Genomic DNA, 23,730 nt, shown 5'->3' with positions numbered 1-23,730 from the left:
ACATAGTATCTGTCTTTCTGTCACTGATTATTTCACGCAGCAAAATGTCCTCGAGTTTCATTTGGATAGTAGCCTATGTCAGAAGCGCCTCCCAGGTACCCTAGTGGTAAAGAATCCACCTGCCAATGGAGGAGACACAAGAGATCCTGGTGGGATCCCTGGCTCAGGATCTCCTGGAGGAGGAAATGGCAAGCCACTCCATTATTCTTGCCTGGAGAATTCCATGGACAGAGGAGCCTGGAGGGCTACAGTCCACAGGGTCACAAAGAGTCGGCCACGACTGAGTCCACACACACTATCTCAGAATTCCCTTTTTTTAAGGCTGATAATATTCCAGTGTACACAGAGACCGCATTCTGTTTATCCATCCATCCGTTGTTGGACACTTGGGTTGTTTCCACCTTTTGGTTATTGCGTCAGGTGATTTCTACTTAATACTCATTTTTAAATAAAATTATTTCTAATTTATGCTTCATTTTAAAAAATATGAGGTGACTTGCTGTAAAAATCACGCTCTAGCATAGAACAGAGTTAAAAAAAAATGGAGATCAGAAACAAAGGGGAAGGTTAAACTAAATTTTAAATGTCAGATAGGGTATTATTCAATTGGACATTAAATTTAGATTTGAGTTTACCAGTTGCCAAAGTAACTGTTGGCTCTTAGAACTCTAAAAGCATATGGTGCCTTTAAAGATACACACTTACCGCTTTTATTTTTTTCACTGTAATTTCTGGCCCGGCTGAGCATGTCTGACGGAGGCGCTCTCCAGCTGCGGCGCACAGGGCTTCTCTCGTGGAGCTCGGGCTGAGTAGTTGCGGTGCATGAGCTCTGTGGCCCGGCAGCACGTGGGATCTTCTGGGGCCAGGGATTGAACCTGTGTCCCCTGCCTGGGCAGGCGGGTTCTTAACAACTGGACCACCAGAAGCCCCTCACATGATACTTTTATTAGCAAAATTAATTATTAATTTATGAACAACTCATTGGCTCTTTCTTTGAGAATTTCTCTAAATATTTGTGAAAGTGAAATGAATCTGGTCTTAAACATCTTGTTTAAGACTCTTTGTGACCCTGTGGACTGTGGCCCTCCAGGCTCCTCTGTCCGTGGAATTCTCCAGGCAAGAATAATGGAGTGGCTTGCCATTTCCTCCTCCAGGAGATCCTGAGCCAGGGATCCCACCAGGATCTCTTGTGTCTCCTCCATTGGCAGAGCAAACGCTAACAAAATTTAAGTGATGGAAACAAAATTTAGTCCAGCAAGTTTGCAAGAAACAATGAAAGAAACCAGACCTGACAGATTCCCTCCACCCATTCCCTGTATTCCCCACTAGATGTGCAATAAAAATTTGTTTAAAATTGAAAGAAGAAAACTTACCATATGTAAAATGGATAGCCAGTGGGAATTTGCTGTATGATGCAGGGAGCTCAAACCGAGTGATCTGTGACAGCCTAGAGGGGTGGGATGGGGTCGCAGAGTTGGACACGACTTAGCGACTAAACCATGACAAGTGACGAGTCACTTTCCTCGTGTTTTCATTGGCCCAGGACAGGGGATTCTCCTGTGACCCCCGCACCGCCTGCGTGCGGTCCAGGGATGCCAAACACTTTCTCTGCTAGGATTTGGGTTTGGAGGCAGATGCTCTCACGTTTCCAGGGCAACCAGCTGGAAGGGTTCTGAGAGTTCTTACCCATAAGGGCTTGCGGAAGCGATTTTAACTAGTGTATGTGTTAGTTCCTCGGTCGTGTCCGACACTTTGTGATCCCATGGACTGTAGCCTGCCAGGTCCTCTGTCCATGGGGTTTCCCAGGCAAGAATACTGGAGTGGGTTGACACTCTCCTCTCCAGGGGATCTTCCAGACCCAGGAATCGAACCTGGATCTTCTGCCCTGCAGGTGGATTCTTTACCGTCTGAGCCACCAGGGCAGCCCGGTTTTATCCAGGAGACTGCTAATCTAAGCAGACAACGGGGAAATGGTTCCTTTGTGCAAACCCACACTCTTCATGCTGAGGCAGGCAGGCTCTGCTGTCTAGAGCAAGAAGTAAGCACTTGCTGTGTGCACAGGAGCCTACTACTCAGAGAGGAAAGGTTGTCTGGGAGGGTGTTTTCTTGGCAATCTGAAGAGTCCTGGGAACCACCTGTTGTGACCATGAAAAATGCAGAAATTTGCCTATTCTAGGAATCTCACACGGAGTCATACAGTGTTTGGTCTTTATTTTCCTCTGCCTTATTTCTCTTAGCCTAATGTTTAAGTTTCATCCATGTGGTAGCATGGATTAGCAGGAATAATGTTCCATGGTATGGATTGTGCAGTCGCTAAGTCGTGTCCAACTCTGCGACCCCATGGACTGCAGCATGCCAGGCTTCCCTGTCCTTCACCATCTTCCAGAGTTTGCTCAGATTCACGTCCATCGAATTGGTGATGCTGTAGTATGAATACACGACCCTTTGTCTATCTGTTCATCAACGGACATTTGAGTTGTTTCTACATTTTGGCTATTGTGAATATTGCTATGAACATTTGCTGTACAAATATTTGAGTCCGATTATAATTTTTTGGTCCTATTTTGTTTATAAATGTTTGTCTAGCACAATGCTGAGTTCAGTAATTACTAAATAGATGAAGGGATGATTTATTGGGGAAAAAAAGAAATGCAGAAATAAGCGTTCGCCTCTTAGGAATGATCCCAGTCACTGGCCACTCCACAGAACAACTGGAATAATTTACCTGTCAAGGTGTAGGAACCAGAGCTAGGAGCTGAGTGAGGGTCTCATGCAGGAACACAATGTCAGGGTCAAAGTTGTTGCTTGATGTGGCTGTCGTGGTTGGCTCTGGTAACTACTTAGATTTTCCAGGGAGGATCTTGGAACTTGGCCACTCCCCTAAGAGGTCCGCAATGGGGGGCTTCGATGGCCGCCCCTGCTCTGTGTCATTTCAAAAGCTTCTCCCTCTCACCCCCAGATGACCCTCCCTTTCTCAGCTCCACAAGGGGCACCCACCTCTCCCCCTGCCTCCCACCCCATCTGTCTCTCTTCTTAATGGTCTTGCCCAAAGCCAGGGTTGCAGGGCCACACAGAGGTCTGCAGAGGGAAGAAGGGGTGCTGGAAGGGGGCTCCGGGCTACCCCACACCTTGGACTTCTGCAGTTATCCCAGCTCGTGGGTAAGTGGTCACAAGTCGACCCTATACAGAAATCACGTGCTTCGTCCCCAGGTTTTCTGCAGAGGGAGACAGAAAGTTAGAGGGAGTGTGCAGGCCAGTGGTGTGATGTGGTTATTCCACCAGCCCCTTGACAACTCTGGGCCAACCCCCTCCAGCCCGTCCCCTCCCGTCCCCCCGTCCCTCCAGGCTGTGAACTAGTAGAGTGGGAAGAGGCCCTTGGAAATCTGTGCCTGGCAGATGAGGCCCCAGAGGCCAAGAATGCTGGGGGTGAGGGGCTCATTTAAAGAATCCAGTCTGTCTAGGGACCATTTCTCTGCCCCCAGCACCCAAAGCATTTGGTCCAGCGATGCCAGGGCACACTCGCCAGGTGACTGAGAGATGGCTGTTCTTCTCAGAGGTTGAGACCCTCCACGTGCGGCTGCATCACAATTTGGCCAGGGCTCAGGGAGCCAGCCAAGGAGCGGGTGCATCAGACCCTGGGCAAATGCACGGCCTTGTGGACCATAATGGGGGAGGGAAGGGGGAAGGAAGTGGAGGCTGGCTTTCTAGAAGCCTCCAAGAGAACCCCAAGGGGGACTGGCCAAAGCCCCCAGGGAAACCCCTGACTTTCCAGCCTCAAGATGGGGAGACAGCAGCACCTCATCCACCCTGGTAGGGTCTGGGTTCCAGAACCACTTCTGGCTTGACACCACAGAGTCAACAGGCTGCAGCAAGTCCCTCTGGTTCTCAGGCCGAACTGCCCCTGTGATCAGACATGAACCCAGGAGCCCTGCACACGGGTCGGCAGCTCCCCAACCCAGGACCTGACCCAGAGGTGCGCCTGGCCTCTTTCCAGGGGAGTGGGCGTTGGGCTCTCTGCTCCTAATAACCACCTTCTCTGGGTTAGTTACCTATATGCAATTAATTATGCAATTATCTAGGCTGGGCTGAGAAAAGCAACCATCAAGTTGTCAAGCTAGGCTGGGGGTGAGAATCCTTCCCTCTGTAGAGTAGAAAACATTCCTTTCTGATTTCTGAGTCCCAGGAGCCTATTGCAGTGAAAGCAACACCCAGCACTTTGGGCATAGCCCAGCTTTCATAGGTATATATCATTCTTAAAACCTAAACTGTAGGTTGAAATGCTGGGCTGGATGAAGCACAAGCTGGAATCAAGATTGCCAGGAGAAATATCAATAACCTCAGACATAACAGATGACACCACTCTTATGGCAGAAAGTGAAGAGGAATTGAAGAGCCTCTTGATGAAAGTGAAAGAGGAGAGTGAAAAAGCTGGCTTAAAACTCAACATTCAGAAAACTAAGATCGTGGCAGCTGGTCCCATCACTTCATGGCAAATAGATGGGGAAACAAAGGAAACAGTGACAGATTTTACTTTGGGGGGCTCCAAAATCACTGCAGATGGTGACTGCAGCCACGAAATTAAAAGACACTTGCTCCTTGGAAGAAAAGCTATGACAGACCTAGACAGCATATTAAAAAGCAGAGACATTACTTTGCAGACAAAGGTCTATCTAGTCAAGGCTATGGTTTTTCCAGTAGTCCTGTATGGATGTGAGAGTTGGACTGTGAAGAAAGCTGAGTGCCGAAGAATTGATGCTTTTGAAATGTGGTATTGGAGAAGACTCTTGAGAGTCCCTTGGACTGCAAAGAGATCCAACCAGTCCATCCTAAAGGAAATCAGTCCTGAATATTCATTGGAAGGTCTGATGTTTGAAGCTGAAACTCCAATACTTTGGCCACCTGATGCGAAGAGCTGACTCATTTGAAAAGACCCTGATGCTGGGAAAGGTTGAGGGCAGGAGGAGAAGGGGACAGCAGAGGATGAGATGATTGGATGTCTTCATCGACTTGATGGACATGAGTTTGAGTAAACTCCAGGAGTTGGTGATGGACAGGGAGGCCTGGCATGCTGTAGTCCAGGGGATTGCAAAGAGTCGACCCGACTGAGCAACTGAACTGAACCGAACCGAAACTGTAGCTACGGAAGTATTATCATTCAGTACTTTTTTTTTTAAATCATAAGTACTGCTTCTGCCCACAAGGTTAGCAGGGGACTTAGCTGGCAGTGTAGCGTTTAAAGCTTCACTTCCCAATGCAGGGGGTGTGGGTTCAATTCCTGGTCAAGAAGTTAAGCTCCCACCTGCCTCATAGCTACAAAAAAAACACCCAAAACCGAAACATAAGACAGAAGCAGTATTGTAACAAATTCAGTAAAGACTTTAAAAAAGGTCCACATTAAATAAAAATCTTTAACAGACTTTACTCAGAGAGGACAAGGGTTTAGGACACAAGAATCCTGGGGAGTGAAGACGAGGATGAGAACGGTGCATTTAGGTAAGAACTCAGAAAGGACTCCTCATGCCAGGAGACCCTATAAAGTCTGAATCCTGAGAGATCACAAAGCCCCCTGAACCCTCATCCCCTCTTCAGCTCCCTGCAGTGCCAGCTGCTCACACCGGCTCCACACTGATGTCGCCTGCGTGTGTGTTCAGTTGTGTCCAACTCTTTGTGACCCCCTGGACAGTACCTGCCAGGTTCCTCTGTCCATGGGATTTTCCAGGCAAGAATACTAGAGCGGGTTGCCATCTCCTCCTCCAGGGGATCTTCTCAACCCAGGGATGGAACCTGAGTCTCCTGATTCTTTACCACGGAGGCACCTGTGGGAAGTCCCCTACACTGACATTAATTGGTCATCAAATGGCTTGATGGTCTGTGTCTGTGAGCACCACAACCATTCCTGTCTGTTTGTCATATTAGTCAGCTCTGGCCACCATCACAAAATACCAAAGACTGCGGGGCTTAAACAACAGACGTCTACTTCTCATAGGTCTGGAGTCTGGGCAGTCTAAGGTCAAGGTGCTGGAAAATTCAGGTCCTGGGGAGGGCACTCTTCCTGCCCTAGAAACATCTACCTTCTGGCTAGCGTCCTCACCTGGTGGACAGAGACAGAGCTCTGGGTCCTCCTGTTCTTCCAAGGACACTGACCCTATCAGACCAGGGCCCCACCCTTAGGACCTCCTTCAGTCTTCATCACGTCCTCAAGGGACCTGTCTCCAAACACAGTCACATTGGAGGCTAGGGCTTTAACATGTGGATTTGGGAGGACACAATTCAGTTCCATCCCATAAACACTTCCTGAGAGCATGTTCTGTGCCCGACTTGGTCCTGGGAGAGGCCCAGAGCTACCCGCCAGGTGCCCCACCTCTGACAGGTGAGTGGACTTTTATTAAGGTTGTTCTTAAGATTCTATTTTTTTTATGTGAACCATTTTTAAAGTCTTCATTGAATTTGTTACAATATTACTTCTGAGATAATATCAGCTGTAGGTCATGTGGGATCTAGTTCCCTGACCCTGGATTAAACCCGAACCCCCTGCATTAGAAGGTGAAGTCTTAACCACTGCACAACCAGGGAAGTCTGTAGGGACCTCTTATTAATGGAATCATATAATATTTGTCCCGAGTCTGGCTTATTTCATTAAGCATACTGTTTTTAAGGTCTATCCATGTTGCAGCATGTATCAAAATTTCACTCTCTGTTGTAAATAATGTCCCATTGTATGGGCAGACCACATTTGGTTTACCCATTCATCTGCTGATGGACACGCGGGTTGTCTCTACCTTTTGGCAGATTATAAGCAGGGCTGCTCTGAACACCTGTGTACAAGTATCTGTTGGGTCCCTGCTTTTGGCTCCTCTGGACGCACCTAGAGCAGTTGGCATCTCATGCTGGGTTGAGAAGTTCACCTCGCAGAGAAGGCTGGGGGTGAATGGATCCTGTGTGCAGAGGCTCAGAGGCCTGCGTGTCCGAAGTTACAGAGCCTGCATGTCTGGACCCTGTGTGGAGTGGATGGTGGGAGTGGTGGCAGTAAGAGTGTGGCCCAAAGGTGAAGGGCCATAGCCATACCACAAGGTTGGTGGCAGAGGCCCTGAAGGACTGGAGACCAGGAGGCGCTCCCATCCAAGCTGGTTTCTCCCAAAGATGACCTGGCAGCTGTGTGGAGGCTTAGACAGAGAGGGGTGGAGACTCAGGTAAAATGAGTCACCAGTGGGAGGGGAGTGCAAAGAGGTACGTGGATGAATCAGTTGATAAACTAAAGAGAGTAGATGGAAGGAAAGGGACCAGGTGGTTCAGGGTCTTGCCAAGGAGGTGGAGGAGTTGGAGCCAAGTGTATTTTACTCTGAAGGAACAAATTACCAGGAAGAAGCAGGACTGGAGGTCAGGGCAGTTGGAGAAGTATGAATCAAGAGGATCTATTGGCCAGCTCTAACTAGGAAGAGACCTGCATTCATTCCACGTGGCACCACCCAGAAGGTGGCTCACAGAATCGTAGCACTGGACTCTTGAGTTCCTGCAGAAAATCAGCAAGGAACAAGCCAGAAGGACATTTATCTGCAGGGAGACCAAGTCCAGGAGGCTTTAATCATCAGAGTAATCATTTCAGTCTGACTTGTCCCACTGACCTTCCTATGCATAATTTCATGGGTGATTATAATGCCACTGCCTAGTTAAATGACACTGATCCATGCAGGAGCTGCCACACATATTAATAAGGCGGCTGTGTTAAAGACAGATTGCTTACCGCCGTGCGTCAAAGCCTCCAAACACCCCATCATGTTTAATAATTGAACAGTGACACCTTGAACTTTCAGTGGACACTGTGAATCACGGTGGAAATGTCCAAAGGGAAGGCAGAGGCACTTTGGTCTTCAGTGCCACCTGCTGTCACTCAGGGTGCCAGACTTTGGTGGACCATTATGTCGAGGTGATGATTCCTGTGCTCCGTGCCGCCCTTCTGGCGCCAATTCCCAGGGATGTTTCCCTGGGAAACAGGCCGTCCTGATGGGGCTGGTCTGCTCGAGACCAAGGGAGCATGTATCTCCACTCTAGTGGGCCGTAACTTGAAAAATGTGAGAAAGATTGTACAGCTGAAACTCACACAGCATTGCAAATCAACTATAACAGTATTCACTCACTGTCCGCGTTCTCCAAGAAAGCAATAAACCATATATACTGCATGCCAAGTCACTCAGTTGTGTCCAACTCTTTGTAATCCCATGGACTGTAGCCCGCCAGGCTCCTCTGTCCATGGAATTCTCCAGGCAAGAGTATTGGAGTGGGTAGCGATTCTCTTCTCCAGGGGATCTTCCTGACCCAGGGATAGAACCCAGATCTCTTACATTTTCTGTATTGGCAGGCAGGCTGTTTACCATTAGGCCCACCTGGGAAGACATAAGTTACTGAGCAGGAATAAAAAAATATATATTGGGGTTCCCTGTTGGTTCAGATGGTAAAGAATCCACCTGCAATATGGGAGACATGGGTTTGATCCCTGGGTCAGGAAGATCCCCTGGAGAAGGGAATGGAAACTCACTCAGGTATTCTTGCCTGGAGAATTTCATGGACAGGACAGAGGAGACAGGCGGGCTTCAGTCCATGGGGTCACAAAGAGTCGGCCATGACGGAGGGAATAACACCTTCACTTTCATACATATACATGGGCTTCCGAGGTGGCACTAGTGGTGAAGAACCCGCCTGCCAAGCTAGGAGACATGAAGACGCAGGTTCCATCCCTGGGTAGGAAAGGTACCCTGGAGGAGGGCGTGGTACCCCACTCCAGTATTCTTGCCTGGAGAATCCCATGGACAGAGCAGCCTGGCGGGCTACGGTCCAGGGGGTTGTAAAGAGCTGCACATGACTGAAGTGACTCAGCACGCATGCACACACACACACATATGTATGTGTACACACACAAACACACACACATGGCACCAGTGTTCTAGGGATGCTGTAAGAAATTAACACAAACTTAGTGACTCAAAATGACAAATATCTATTATCTCACAGTGGAGGCCGGTGGTCAGAGATCAGGGTGTGGGTGGGGCTGACTCCCTTTGAAGTCTCCAGGGGCCTCCTCTTCCCCGCTTTGGTCACCATCAGCAATCTCTGGCCTGGGAACCCCTCCCTCCAATCTCCTCCCCCATTTTCACCAGGCCTTCTCCTGTACATCTGTGTGTCGAGTTTCCCTTTCTTATCTTTATAAGACATTGGTCACTGGATTTTTTTTTTTTAATCTTTTGAGCATGCCTCCAGGCGTGCAGGATCTTAGTTCCAGACCAGGAATCACACCCACACCCCCTGCAGTGGAAGTGTGGAGTCTTAACCACTGGACCACGAAGGAAGTCCCCAGTCATTGGATTCAGAACCCACCACAAATCTAGGATGCGCTCATCCTGAGATTCTCAACTTGATCACACCTGCCAAGATTCTGTTTCCAAAGAAGGGGACATTTCCAGGGACTTGGTGTTAGGACTTGAACACATCTTTTGGGGGAAGCTGTTCAATTGCCTGCACATACCTTCTAACTTTAAGCTTGATTTCATTCACCAGAGTCGGGGTCGGGTGGGGAATGGCCTTTGCCCAGCCTCCTCCCTGCCCTCCAGCCTCCCTGCTCCATCCAGTCTTGGGGGCAGTGCACAGGGGTTCCCAGTCATGCTATTCCCCTTACTCCTCTTTCCTGGCTCTGACCACCTGGCCTAGGAGTGGCCCAGAGCCCTGCTCGGAACCAGGTAACCACATCTGGAGCCCCAGGTCAGGCAACCCTGGGACCATTTGGGGTGTGTGTTTGAAATATGTGTTATAGGGACTTCCCTAGAGGTCCAGTTGGAGAAGGAAATGGCAACCCACTTCTATATTCTTGCCTGGAGAATCCCATGGACAGAGGAGCCTGTCAGGCCATGGTCCATGAGGCTGCAGAGAGTCGGACATGATTGAAGTGACTAAACACACTAGTGGTCCAGTGGCTAAGACTCTGAGCTCCCAATGCAGGGGGCTGGGGTTCAATCCCTGGTCAGGGACTAGGTCGCACAAGTCACAACTAAGAATTCACATGCTGCAATTAAAGATCCCACGTGCTGCACCTAAGACCTGGTATAGCCAAATAAATAAATAATTCGTTAATTTGTAAAAAATTAATAAAATATTAAAAGAAAGAATCCCATGTTGTAAGAGGGAGTCTGGGCCCTGGGTGGTTGGAGTCCAAGAGAAGCCTGAACTCCGGGAGGCACATTTGGGCTGAGACTTGAAGGATCAAAAGGGACAAGTCTACTTTTGGGTAAACCAGAAGCACAAAGGCGAGGCTGGTTTTGCAAAATAGTCCCAAAGTGAACGCTTCGGTAAATGAAAAGTTCCTCCTGCTAAGGAAATGTGAAATGAAAGTCGCTCAGTCGTGTCTGACTCTTTGTGAGCCCATGGACTATACAGTTCATGGAATTCTCCAGGCCAGAATACTGGAGTGGGTAGCCGTTTCCTTCTCCAGGGGATCTTCCTGACCCAGGGATTGAACCCAGGTCTCCTGCATTGCAGGCGGATTCTTTACTAGCTGAGCCACACCTGTTAAGGAAATAACTGCCTTCTATTTTTCCCCTATCCCCAAGGAGCAGGGGTTGCATCTCCCTTATCTTTGTGTCCCTCCTGGGGTCCTTATACCTATCTTACTAAATGCTTGTTGAGCTGAATTAGAAATACAAGCTGCTTATTAGACAATATTAAGGACTCATTGTGAATACGGTGAGGTATAATGGGTGTGGTGGTGAAGTCCTTATCTTTAGAAATGCATATCTTGAAAGCATCGAAGACTTTGAAACATGAGGCGACACAGTATCTGGGGTTTGCTTGAAAGTCTTCCTGCACTCAGCCCTCAAGATGCTGGAGAAGAAGTCCTTCAGGCTGACTTGTGCATAGTGAGCTCGTCCCAGAGTCCAGAGCTGATGAGGGGTGACTTCACGGTGAGAAAGCCTGAGAGGCCCATCTCTGCCGGCAACCAAGGTCAGTGTCACAGGGATCGCTCATGCCACACGCGCCAACATGAGATGGGCTGGGATGGGCACTTCACCTCTATGGTCGTGCCCCCAGCACCCATGGGCCCAGCCTAATCCTGAGAAAAACATCAGATGAGACCTAAAGGAGGGGCATCCTACAATGCCCCCTGCTCAGTGCTCCACAACACTGCCAAGGTCATCGAAAACAAGGCAAGTCTGAGAAGCCGTCAGAACCCAGAGGAGCTAAGGAGACAGGATGACTGCATAGGAGACCCTGCGTGGGGTCCTGGGACGGTAAACGGGTGTTAGGCACGAACTAAGGAAACCAGAAAAAAGGATGTCTTTTAGTTAATTTGTCAATATGGGTTCATCATCTTTCCCTGATGCTGGGAAAGGTCGAAGGCAGAAGGAGAAGAGGGTGTCAGAGGATGAGATGGCTGGACGGCATCACCGATGCAATGAACGTGAATTTGGGCAAACTCTGGGAGACGGTGTGGGACAGGGAGGCCCGGAGCACTGCAGTCCATGAGGGGGCAAAGAGTCGGACACGACTGAGCGACTGAGCAACAACGTGGGCTCATTCATTGTAACAAACGCACCTTATGAAAGTAAAACATTGAAACGGAGACACTGCGGGGTGGGTATACGGTACCTGTACCATCGTCATAACGTTTCTGTCAATCTAAAATTGCTCTAAAAATAAAGTTGATTTTAAAAAATACTTCTGCAACATAAGAGGAGTTGGCAGGCGTGGGGGGTGGGCAGGGGCGATAGAAGGAGATGGGCAGAGTCAGTAACTGCTGAAGCTGGGTGATGGGGGCGAGAGGTTCTGTATACTCTTCTCTGTACTCTGGGCTTCCCTGCTGGCTCAGCTGGTGAAGAATCCACCTGCAATGCGGGAGACCTGGGTTCGATCCCTGGGTTGGAAAGATCCCCTGGAGAAGGGAAAGGCTCCCCACTCCAGTATTCTGGCCTGGAGAATTCCATGGATAGTCCATGGGGTTGCAAAGAGTTGGACACAACTGAGTGACTTTCACTTCACTTTGCTTCTCTGTACTCTAGTGCATTTTTAAAAATTATATAGTAAGTGTTTTTTTTTAAGTGAGAGTCACAGATCTGGTATGTTAGGGGAAGACAGCCTTTCACAGAGTTGGGGGTTCATGATGGACTAGAAAGAGCACCGGACAGGAGATCACACTGTAAGTGGTGGGAGCAGACGACCAGCCCAGGGGGTGAGGCTGGCAGGAGGCCTCTTGGCAGAAGATGGGCCTGAGCTGGCCTGGCAGAGGAGTTGAGAGTGAAGTGCACGCGCGCGTGTGTGTGTGTGTGTGTGTGTGTGTATGTATCGGGGGACCATTACAGATGTATTCCTGGCCCATAACAGATCTCCAACAGAGTAATGTAATTACAAAAAGTCACAGTGACTGTCACCAGACTTCCCCTAGGCCATATTGTAAAAGCTCTGCAATGGTTCTATTTCTCTCTTACGACTTCAAACATCATTCAAGAGTCTGCTTCCATCTCATTCCACTTCCGGGATGGAGAGGTTCAGCCTTAATACTGGTCCCTGCAGGACACCAGGGGACCCAGGCACTCCTGCTACATGCCACAGCGCTGCTCTAAAAATTGAGTAGTTTCCCTTTATTTAAAGCAGACACAGCCTTCTGGGAGAATATTGTGATATGAGACCTTCTGGAACCTGACACAGCTGATACTGGGTGCTGACAGCAATTGCTTTGCAAGAATAACGGGAGGCTTTTCTGTCCATCAGCTGCCCAGCCTGGAGCATGATATAAAATGTGAAAAATCAGGCTCATGTGTAATATAGAGAACCGTCTATAACCAAATGTCTCGCAAAGGAGTCAGAAAAGGAAATGCAGAACTAAAAAGACGCCTGGCTTCAGGAGGACACTCATGTGGCTCGACAGTGGCAACAGTCTCATTATCACCATCGTCACCTCTAAGCACGTTGGATGACAAGGTCTCCTACAGGCACACAGAACTTCGCGGTTGCAAAGCCCTTCCGCCCCCATCACCTCCAGGCTCCTCACTGCCATGGGAAGCCAGGCAGCTGAGCAGGGATTCCTGGCTCCACTTTGCAGATGCAGAAACTGAGGCTGGGCAGCTGGCTCCCGCCAAGGTGAGGTTCAGACCCGGGCCCTCTGGCTCTGAATCAGACAGGACCTGGGCTCCCTTCCCTATCCCCCTCTGCTTTTCTACCCCAAAGCTGGGGACCTCACCACCTCTCCTCTGCCCTTTCCTATGCCCCTCTGCCCTCCGTCAGGAAGATCTGATTGGCCAGCTTGGGTCATGTGCTCATCTGAGAGCCAACCGACAGTAGGAGGCTTGGCTCTGTTCACCAATGGCACCTCCCACCCTGACTCTATCAGGAGGATGGGGAAGGCCCTTTCCCAGAATGACCCAGCACTATGTCTTCCCACCCCACTCCACCCAGTCCTCAGAAGGAAGAGGCTCCCGGAAACCCGCTCTCCCAGGGCCTGAGCTCAGAACTTCCCGGCTTCTGCAGCCTTGCCCTGAAAGCTGCAGATGGGAACCAGAACCCATGTAGCCCTTCCATCCCCCACCTCCTTACCTGCACCGAGGTGTCCGTTCCTGTGATCAGGCTCCAGGCACCCTCCCCTTCCCTGCCGAGACCCCAGTTCACAGGCCCTGGGAGCTGCTCAGACGTCTCCTCACCCTGCTCATCCCTGGACCTGATCCAGGACAGCCCAGCCCTACACTGCTTCTCCCCTTCCTGCCAAGATGTGACGGGCTGGTCCAGGCCTGGCTGGCTTTAGTGGACGAGTGCCCCAAATGAGTGGCCGCTCAAACGCTGGGGGTTCCCGAATGTTCGAGAGTTGGACATGCTCGAGTTACCAGACACCAGCCATGCTGCAATCCCACTGCGGGGCTGAGAGCGTGGCCAGTGCCAGGGTTCCGGCTGCTGAGATGACCTGGGGCATGAATGGGACGCCTAAGAAGATGGGAGGAAGGCTGGGCGGGACTTGGAGGAAACGAACGTGGAGACCAAGGGCATGGATGCTGACTCCTGCAGGTGCAAGCGGGCCTGGGGGTGTAGGCTGCCCTCGGCCCACTGTCCACGCCGAAGGTGGTGCCAGGATCCCCATAAGTCCAGTCTGTCCACGTCTCTGCTGACACAGGCTTTTAGAGAGGAATGGAGTTTGGAATCTGATAAACTGACTCTGAATCCCTTCTTTGTCTCTAAAAAGCTGTGTGACTTTGGGTAGCTGAGTTCCTCTCTCTGAGCCCAATTCTGTTGTTGTTGTTTTTGTTCAGTTGCTAAGTCATGTCCCACTCTTTTGTGACCCCATGAATTGTAACCCGCCAGGCTCCTCTGTCCATGGGATTTTCCAGGCAAGAGTACTGGAGTGGGTAGCCACTCCTTTCTCCAGGGGATCTTCCTGACCCTGGGATCGAGCCTGAGTCTCCTACATTGGCAGGCGGATTCTTTATTGCTGAGCCACCAGGGAAGCCCTGAGCCCAGTGTGCTTGTCTCTAAATTGGGCACAATCACACCCATGTGTGTGGGTTTCTAGGAGGAATAAATGAAGCACAGGCTGCTGAGTACGGGGGATTCAGTGCATCTGGTGATCTCTCCTTCCCACAAAAGAGAAGCCTCATCTCCCCCGGCAGCTTCTAGAGGGGATCGGAAAGACCACGATGGACACCACCAGCAGAGCTCCATGACGCGCCTGCTGGGCCGAGCCTGGGGCGTGGAGGGTGCTCGAGCCACGCTTCCTGGGGACGGGGGTGGGGGGGTGGCAAGCTGTCAGAAATGACGTGGGTTGGAGGCTTTCCCAACACACAGGCTGGGCCCCACCCCGGAGCGCTGGGAGGCAGGAGGGTTTTGAGAAGGTCTTGGGGAATATTCGCAAGCCCTTGCTAGACAGGACCGCCCCTCTTAAAAGATTCCCATGCACACAGCATCAGGAGGCTCACAAAGCTGTTTATTTTCCCACCTATGACACAGGACGGACGCAGGGTGCAGAAAACCCAGCGACTGCTTTGGCGAACATGCTGGCGCTGCACACACGCCTAACAGGTTGTGGCTTTCCCGGGGGATCCTTCTGTTTACACACAACTGTAATTGACCTTTGAAGGGCTCCCTGGGGCACTGTGGCGTGCTGCTTCTGGGCAGAATTTATCATACCTGCTCTTCTTTGGTAACCGTGTCTTTAGAATTTCATATGCAAAACTTGATTGGCAAAAAAAAGTACCAAATGTCAAAATTTCATAAAATCAGGGCAAGAACTGGTCTTCTCTTGCCATCTGGACTTAGCTTCCCTTTGAAAAATGTTTTTTTTTCCCCGTTGGTCGTTTAGCAATGCCCAGCCCAGAGACGGGAAAAGGGAGCAAAATTTAACCTTTGCGTTAAAAGAGAAGCAAGGTTTTCAACCAAACAGTTAAGTCACTGGACTCATTATTTAAACACCAAAAGACAACAGATGGACTTACTCATCTGGCCCAGCTTAATACATGTTGGCCTAACACTACAAACAAGTACATAAAACTGAGATAGGTCTGGGTGGTACAAACGGGGACAGGGCGTCGTCACAGGGCAACGACTCGGCCTGGAGGCACAGACTTGGCTGCGCTGCGAACTGGCCCCTCAGAACCAGTACTCGGAGACGAAGATGTGGACGTGGACGACATTCCGGTGGGACACCACACCCCCAACCACGTAGTTCATCTCCAGCTTCAGGACGGCGTGGAACGGGCCCACGATGGGCCGCACCTGGCGCACAACGCCTGGGGAGAGAGCAGAGGGCGAATGCGGAGTTAGCAGGGACCGAAGCAACGTGGAGACCGGGGCACGGTTTCCCTCCGGGAACTTCAGAGCCGCAGGAGGGCTCGGACCTCATCCAGTCCCGCCTGAGCCAGGTGCTTGCATCGCCCTCCAAGCGATCACCCCCGGGCTCTGCCGCTACCCCAGGGACGAGTGACAGCGGGCTCCCTGCAGCCTGCCCGCGGCGCACAGCTCGCACTGGGAGTGAGTCTGTGCGCGTGAGCTTTGGAGTCCTTGCCTTAGGCTCCGTGCCAGCTCCTTCTCTGTGAGCCTGGGTTTCCCCCTCTACCACCGTCTACCTAACCAAGAACTTAAGAGTCTAGACAAAGGGCCTGGCACGGAGCAGATGCCCAGAAGACACCCGTCCCCCTCTGTCCTAACCCACTGTGCCCACTTGTGACCCGTGGGAAGAAACAAAGCATGTGTGCGCCTCTTCCCCCGATCTCTCACACTGAGGATTGTCCTGGGGGCCTGCAAACCCTTTGTCTGAGCAGAGAAGTCCCAGTTCCCTACGGGACACACCCCTGGGCCCTTCGCCCTCCGCGCCTCTGCTTTGGGGGCAACACCCGAGCCCTTGCTCAGCGTTCATGTTGAGCAAGAGGCGCTCGAGTCCAGCTTGAGCGGCAGAGATGGGTCAGGGCAGTCAGAAGGACAGACGGCACGGGGAGAGAGGCGTGTGTCCGGGGAAGCTACTGGGGGTGGCAGGGAGGTCTACCTGGACCAGCGTTCGGACCCGGCAAAGGCCATGATGGTGGCCTCCCCAGACAGGGCTCAGAGGGAAGGGCAGGTAAGTTCAGCTCGGTCGCAGTGGAGGAGGAACAACTCCAAGTGTCCTGTCCCCGCAAGTTCCATGTCTCCAGGCTGGACCCTGACGTCACCGCCTGCCCGTGCAGGGCCCCCGGCATCTCACAGAGAGAATGCCCCTGCGCTCGGGGACCAGACGTCCTCCTTCCGGCTGGACGTGGAGAGCCCACCACCCTCTCGGGCCCTCAGATTCCTCAGCGAGCAGACGATGCCACGTGACCCTGTGCTTTGCACTGACTGATACCGACCCATCCACCCCACCCCAGCTCGGCGTCCACCAAGGTGTGAGCTCCAGGGGTGCGGGGCCACCTCCCCGCTGGACGGGCGGGCTCAGTACCTCGTTTCCACACGCGTTCACGCATTCCTCAACGGGCACCAGGCGCTGTTCACGGTGATGCCGAGAAAACAAACAGAATCCTGGTTCCAAAGTTGGTGGTGGACCTAGGTGAGTGCTGTGCTCTGACAGAAGTCCGCACGCTGTCCAGCGGGGGTGAGGATGGAGGTGAGGGAGGCGGGGGAGTCAGGAAAGGCTTCCTGCAGGAAGTGCCTCTCTCCCTGCAGATCGCCGTGCCTGGCACAGAGCAGGTACCACCCCGACAGCTGTTGACATTTAGGAGGGACCCTCTTCCACCGCCCCGACTCTGATATTATGTGGCGCAGGGCGTGCTGGAGCAGCTGGCCGTCTGGTTGTGCTGTATGACAATTCCCAAGCCCAACATGACGTCACTGAAGGCAGGGTCAGGAACCACCCACTACTGCAGGGCCGCCCGCAAAGAACACCCTGGAGCCTGAGAACAGCCAGAACGCAGATTGTTTGCAGTGTCCAACTGCTGACCGCAGGCTGGTTTGTACAAACAGCCTGCTGCCAACTGGGGAAATGTGCACCCAGCGCGGCCCTTCACACCTGCCCTGAGATCAGCGAAGGCTCTGGGGAGTCTAAAGAGGCCCAAGACCTTTTGCACCCGTGGCCAGTTCTCGGTCAAGACCACCAAGGTCATGGTCAGGAAGGGGATTCAGGCAGGCCATAACCCCTTTCACTCCCTGGGCTTGTGTTTCAAAGGTGAAGTGCCCAGCAGTGGGGTGGAATTCCAGGCTATTCTAAGCAAACAAGGGCTCTAGCTCTGATGGAAAGCTAAGCAGACGCTTCGGTGGGCTGTCAGCACCCTTTCTCTGCCCCTGCCTGGCGATGACATCCCAGCTCTGTCCTGTCTGAATGCTCACAGACATCGTCAGCTCCTGGCTACAGATGGGGGCCTGTCACCACCCTCGGTTTGCCCATGGCCCATGTGGCAAGCATGGTCCCAGACTCTCCTGGCCCTCAGCACCCTCACCAGCGTGACCGTCTCCTCTCCCTGGGCCGGAGACCACCACCGGCGCCCACCAGCCTCAGAGGCCTGGGTTACCTGCGCCCATCCCTGGGGCAGTGCTCAGAGGGGCTCGGGGGCTTGAAGGAAAGAGGTGAGAGGCTCAGCGAGGCTGAGAGCTAGTTTAGGACAGAGAGCAACGAGGCGGAGGGAACACTTCCGCAAGCTATGATCAGATACGTATTTATTTCTATATATTATCATTATACTGCATGTGTGTGCACGCACGCTAAGTTGCTTCAGTCGTGTCCGACTCTTTGCGACCCTATGGACTGTAGCCCTTTCAATTTCATATAATTAATACATGATATATAAATATATGGGCTTCCCAGCTGGGGCAAGCAGTAAGGAACCCACCTGCCAATGCAGGAGACGCAAAAAGATGTGGGTTCAATCCCTGGGTTGGGAAGATGCTCTGGAGGAGGGCATGGCAACCCACTCCAGTATTCTTGCTTGGAGAATCCCATGGACAGAGAAGCCTGGTGGGCTACAGTCCATAGAGTTGCAAAGAGTCAGACATGACTGAAGTAACTTGGCACACGCAGCACACACACATATAAATATATATATAGTTTAATTATTATAAATACAAAGTATATACTGTTGTTGTTAGTTGCTAAATCGTGTCTGACTTTTTGCAACCCCATGGACTGTAGCCTGCCAGGCTCCTCTGTCCATGGAATTCTCCAGGCAAGAATACTGCGGTGAGTAGCCATTCCCTTCTCCACCAGATCTTCCCAACCCAGGGATCGAACCTGGGTCTCCTGCATCACAGGCAGATTCTTTACTGTCTAAGCCACAAGGGAAGCCCTTTCAGGACACAAGGTTTGAGTTCAACTGACCTCAGTCAGCAGCATGATCCCAAGTTGGTTACTGAAATTTTGAGTCCCCACTTCCACCTCTGTGAAACAGGGATTAAACGGCCATCTTCAGAGTCAGAAACAAACCCATCACAAGGCTATCTGCTGTTTCTCCGTCAGAAATTAGCACTGGATACCATAAAGCTCCACAGCATTTCAGTGTGATACGAATTTCAGTTCAAGTAGGACCGAATTCCTCCATGATTGAAAAATGGAGCAAGTGTTGAATATTTTTATTAGACTGCCTTAAACACTGACGAGAAAGGAAAGCTCTGGATGTATAGGAAATATATTTAAATCGCAACATGTACTGTTAGGGTACTTCATGAGGCTTAGTTTCTATGCCTAAAGACCAGAACATCATGCTATTGGCTAAGTGTTCTGACTGTAAACAGCTAAGAGGCCAAACAGAACATTAAAGGAAGCTAAGAGCTGCTTTAGAGAAGGGCGTTGAGAAGGGGAAGAGGGAGCAGAAGGCTGAACTTCAGATGCAGGTCACACTCAGGGCCTGGATTGTCTCAGGATCTTTGCATTTAACAAGAGAATGGCTGAGGTGGAAGACACAGGCATCTGCAAGGGTTAAAGAGGCATTGTGGGCGTGACACAGCAGGTGCTCAGGGAGTCAGCCGCCCTGTCCTTCTCCTGTGACCTGGGGTCCACACTGAATCTCCTCCAACTCTATCTATAATACTAGTCGGTCCCAGGAACCCTTCCCAGGCCACACCCACTCTGTGGATCTGACCACTTCTTCTTTGGCCTAGCCACGCTTCCTGGGGGCTCTGATTTCAGTGAACATGCTCCCTTCATTCCCAGGTTAGTTCAAGCTTGAGATCCACCTCCTGGTCCTCACCTTCACTGAACCTAGACTTTCTCCTGATATCACTTCTTTCTTCACAGCTTTCCTACCCATCCATCCATTACCCATCCATAGACCCATCCAACCATCCATCCATTATCCACACACCTATCCATCCATCCACCCACCATCCATAGACCCATGCAACCATCCATCCATCCATCCACCATCCATCAATTCATTGTTCACCTACATATCCATCCATCCATCATCCATCCATCCATTATCCACCCGCCTGTCCATCCATCCATCCATTCATCGTTCATCTACACATCTATACCATCCATCATCCATCCATAGACCCATCCAACCATCCACCCGCCTGTCCATCCACCCACCCACCATCCATCCATCCATCCATTCATCGTTCATCTACACATCCATTCATCCATCATCCATCCATCCACCCAACAGAGGCCATTCTGCACAAGGGAAGTTTAAGGAAGATTCTACAGAGGAGCTGACTTCAAATTGGGTTTTAAAGACTAAGCAGGGGGCTTCCTTGGTGGTCCAGTGTTAAGAATCTGCCTCACGATCCAAGAGACACTGGTTCGATCCCTGGTCAGGGAGGATCCCACATGCCATGGAGCAGCTGAGCCCGTGTGCCACAAATACCGAAGCCCGAGCACCCAGAGCCTGTACGCCACAACGAGAGGAGCCACGGCGCTGAGAAGCCAGCGCAGCCAGAAAGGGAACCAACAAGACTAAGTAGGCGCCAACGAGGTAAGTAAAGTGAGGGTGTCAGCAGCTCAGTCGTGTCTGACTCTTGGTGACCCCATGGTCTGCAGCCAGGCTCCTCTGTCTGCGGAATTCTCGTCAAGAATACTGGGGTGGGTTGCCATTTCCTTCCCCAGGGGACCGTCCCAACCCAGGGATCAAACCCGGGTATTCCGCACCGCAGGCAGATTCTTTATCATCTGAGCCACCAGGGAGGCCCAAGGTAGGCAGGACCTGTGCAACGTCCCCAAGTGTGACGGTTTCAGTCAGTTCTGGGAACAGAGTGACAGAGGCGGGTAAGGAGGCGGTAAGGGCTTCTTCAGGGACCGCACGCCTTGTCAGCCTCACAGAACTGGGAACCCAGATCGGTAGTCTCCCGGCTTCCTTGCCACCACCGACTCTAGACCACTGTTCTTTCAGAACCATCACCAACCTTCCAGGTGCGGGGAAACAAGAGAGGGAACTAGAGAAACCCTTGCTGCCCAAATGTGGCATCACAGACATTAGAAACTGAACCTCCACCAGGGGTCCAACTCCACCCATCACTGCTTCCACAGATGCGTGGCTGGCATCCACTCTGCGCCAGGCGCCGGGGACCAGCGAGACGGCCTGTGTCCTCTGCCGTGAAGCCTTGCCAGCCTCACTCTGCGTCACCTGGTACCTGGTCTCCCTCGAGGGACCTTCACAGTCGACTCCGCCTTTGGGTGCAGGGTCTGCATCACGTGCATCTCTGTCCACTGTCCCCAGCCCAGGGCCCGGGGCAGGATGCAGTGGGAGCACCGTCACAATTACCAGTGGGATGAAGGCAGAGGAAGAGAGAGGAAAGAGGAGAAGGAGAGGGGGAGGAGAGAAGGGACCCTACCCCTTGAGGGCCCCTCAAACCTTTGTCCTGAGGGGAGGGGCCACTGCAGGCTCTGAGTGGGAGCAGCTTTACGGGGAAAGACCTGCAGCAAAGTGCAGGAGAGAGGGAAAGGCTCTTTCCAGCAGGCCTGCCTTGCCCATCTTCCCTGCTGGGGTGTTTACCTCCCTAACTTTCAAAAGCTCCAGAAAAAAAAAAAAGGCCACGATGCCGAGTTCAACTGTGTTAATCTTCCAAATGCTCATCTTTGGCATTTCTGCTTCAGGTCCCAGACACTGCTGGTATTCCTCGGCGTGTCTGTGCCTCTGAAAGATATAATTAAGTCTTTTTTTTTTCCTTTGAAAAATGTAGGTCCCCTCGGGCACTTCACCTTCATGTCTCATCTCTGCTTTGTAAATTGCAGCCGATGTGCCAGGAGCCCGAACACAGAGCACAGCGTCCAGCGGGAGACCTCCATCGCTTCCTGGGGACTGTGGTCTGGATTCTGGGGCCCTGCAGCCATCCCCAAGCTTCTGCCGCTTGGCTGGGGTCGCAACTGATCATCCACAGGTTGTCTGACAGGAGGAGGATCATCCACGGGGGCATCTGCACGAGACACTGGTCTGTGGAGACCTGGAATCGTAGCCTGGAATTCCTCTGCTTTCCTCACCGAGCAGCCCTGTGACCTTACATGAGTCACTGGCTTTCTGAAGTTCAGCCTCCGACTCAGAAGTCCTGCGATTCTAACTGACCAAGTGTAATGGCGTGAACAGGGCTGATGAAGAGCATCTTAGCGAAAAAAGATGATGCATCCAGAGACGGCCTGGTACCTCATGCCAGTGGAAATGAACTGTGCTTTTCAAAAGACAGAGCTTCAAGTTAACAAAAAGGCAGAGGCAAGAAAGCCACACATCAGCATCAGATAAGAATAAGACGCACTCGCGACCCAATGAGGTTATAGACTCACTGCTCTCGGCTGTCACAGTCTCCCCACCGCCGTGTGAGGCCAGAGGCCAGGGGCACTGACTTTCTTTTCTGGTCAGTCTTTTAAAAATTTAGTTAACTAATGTTTAGTTGCACTGGGCCTTTGTTGCCGCAAGCAGGATTTCTCTAGTTGCGGCGAGCGGGGGCTACTCTTCCTTGCGGCGGCCTCTCTTGCTGCAGAGTGCAGGGTCTAGGTGCGAGGGTCCAGCTACCAACTCCAGTAGTTGAGGGCACATAGGCGCAGCTGCTCTGCGGTCTGTGGGGCCCTCCGGGACCACGGATCAAGCCCGTGGCCCGTGCACTGGCAGGCGGACTCTTATCCACTGCGCCACCAGGGAGGTCTCCTGATCACTCCGTCTCTGGTTCTTGGAACATAGTAGGTCCTTGGTCCTACTACAGACCTGACACATAGGAGGCCCGCAATAAGTGAATTGCTAAATGAACGCATGAACTAGAGACCGAAGCACTAAGCACAGTTTGCAAAGTTGAAAGTTGTCACCCGGAGAAACAGAAGTGGCGGGGAGGAATGGATGACAGCCATAGGTCGCTGGGTTTTCAGGCGCGGCCCACGTGGAAGGAGAAAAGCGACATGCTAGAACCAGGCCTCCCTGTCTGGCCCCGGCGGCCGCCACACAGAGCCACGAGCTGGGGGGAGGTGACGAGTCGGCCTGTTTGGACAAGGTGCCAGGACCGAGAACCTTGGAGCTCAGAGGAGACCCACATGGTTTCACCAAACACTAGCACAGTGGGCGACTGGGAAAAGAGCAAACCTTCACCCGGATCTCAGGAAATTTTCCTCGGCGGGATAACTCCAGGCCAGGGTGAACAGCACAGACCGACAGCAAAGAGGAAAACGCAAGAACAGGAAGAAACATGGTCCGTATATCTAACGGCCAAAGCTATGGTGGTGAAGGGCCGGGAAGGAGGTCCACAGCTGGGGAGGAGACGGGGTGGACAGTCCCCCCGCGTCCACTGTTCCGTCCCATTCTCCCCACGCTTCTCGGGGGGAAGGGCCATCGCCTCCCTCCCACTGAGGAGGAGATTGGGGCTCTGGGGGCTGACGTCCCAGATCACAGGGCTCTCAGGGCACATCCAGACAGGATGGACCCTAAGCTTAGTTCTCTCCATCCAACCGCACCTGCCCTGACATGGTGTGGAGGAAACTTCCAGAATGTACTGCCCTTGGCTGAGTCATTCATACAGGGCAAAAACAGCAGAAAGGAACTACAGGGTAATCGTATTGGTCATGGGCAGTGAGGGAACGGAGCTCCCAGATCCTGTCTTCTCTTCTTGCCTGAAAAACACCCAGTACGAGCTTGGAAGGAGGACAGGGGTCTCGTTTGCAGATTTAAAGTCTGCTTCAGCAGAACCATCCTCCCGACTTCTCGGCTCTCATAAACCTACTTCCTCCTGGGTCTCTCACGACCAAACCAGAGGGTCTGCTTGGGGCAGCAGCAGAAAACCGAAGAGTTAGTCCCGCTTGGGCCCACCTCTCCCTTGGGCAGAAATAGGAAAAGAAAT

General features: G+C 51.8%; 1 protein-coding gene and 1 long non-coding RNA gene across 2 annotated transcripts in view; one reads left to right on the top strand and one right to left on the bottom strand.

The window, feature by feature from the left end:
• Positions 1–14,053, top strand: part of LOC148777748 (uncharacterized) — a 28,261-nt gene extending 14,208 nt beyond the window's left edge. The window contains exon 3 of the long non-coding RNA XR_016037533.1: positions 12,751–14,053. This is a non-coding gene — a long non-coding RNA (uncharacterized LOC148777748). The remainder of the gene's footprint in view (positions 1–12,750) is intronic.
• An 873-nt stretch (positions 14,054–14,926) lies between these two features.
• FBLN1 (fibulin 1) overlaps positions 14,927–23,730 on the bottom strand; it is an 82,288-nt gene continuing 73,484 nt past the window's right edge. Inside the window, exon 17 of the mRNA XM_055394480.2 lies at positions 14,927–15,749. Coding sequence (XP_055250455.1) covers positions 15,610–15,749 — 140 coding nt within the window. The 3' untranslated portion in view covers positions 14,927–15,609. The remainder of the gene's footprint in view (positions 15,750–23,730) is intronic.

This window comes from Moschus berezovskii, chromosome 6, assembly GCF_049115385.1.
Source record: "Moschus berezovskii isolate FMDL1 chromosome 6, NW_MosBer_1.0, whole genome shotgun sequence".
NCBI lineage: Eukaryota > Metazoa > Chordata > Mammalia > Artiodactyla > Moschidae > Moschus > Moschus berezovskii.
The sequence above is the reverse complement of the archived record's forward strand: the minus strand, read 5'-3'. Positions and strand labels throughout refer to the sequence as shown.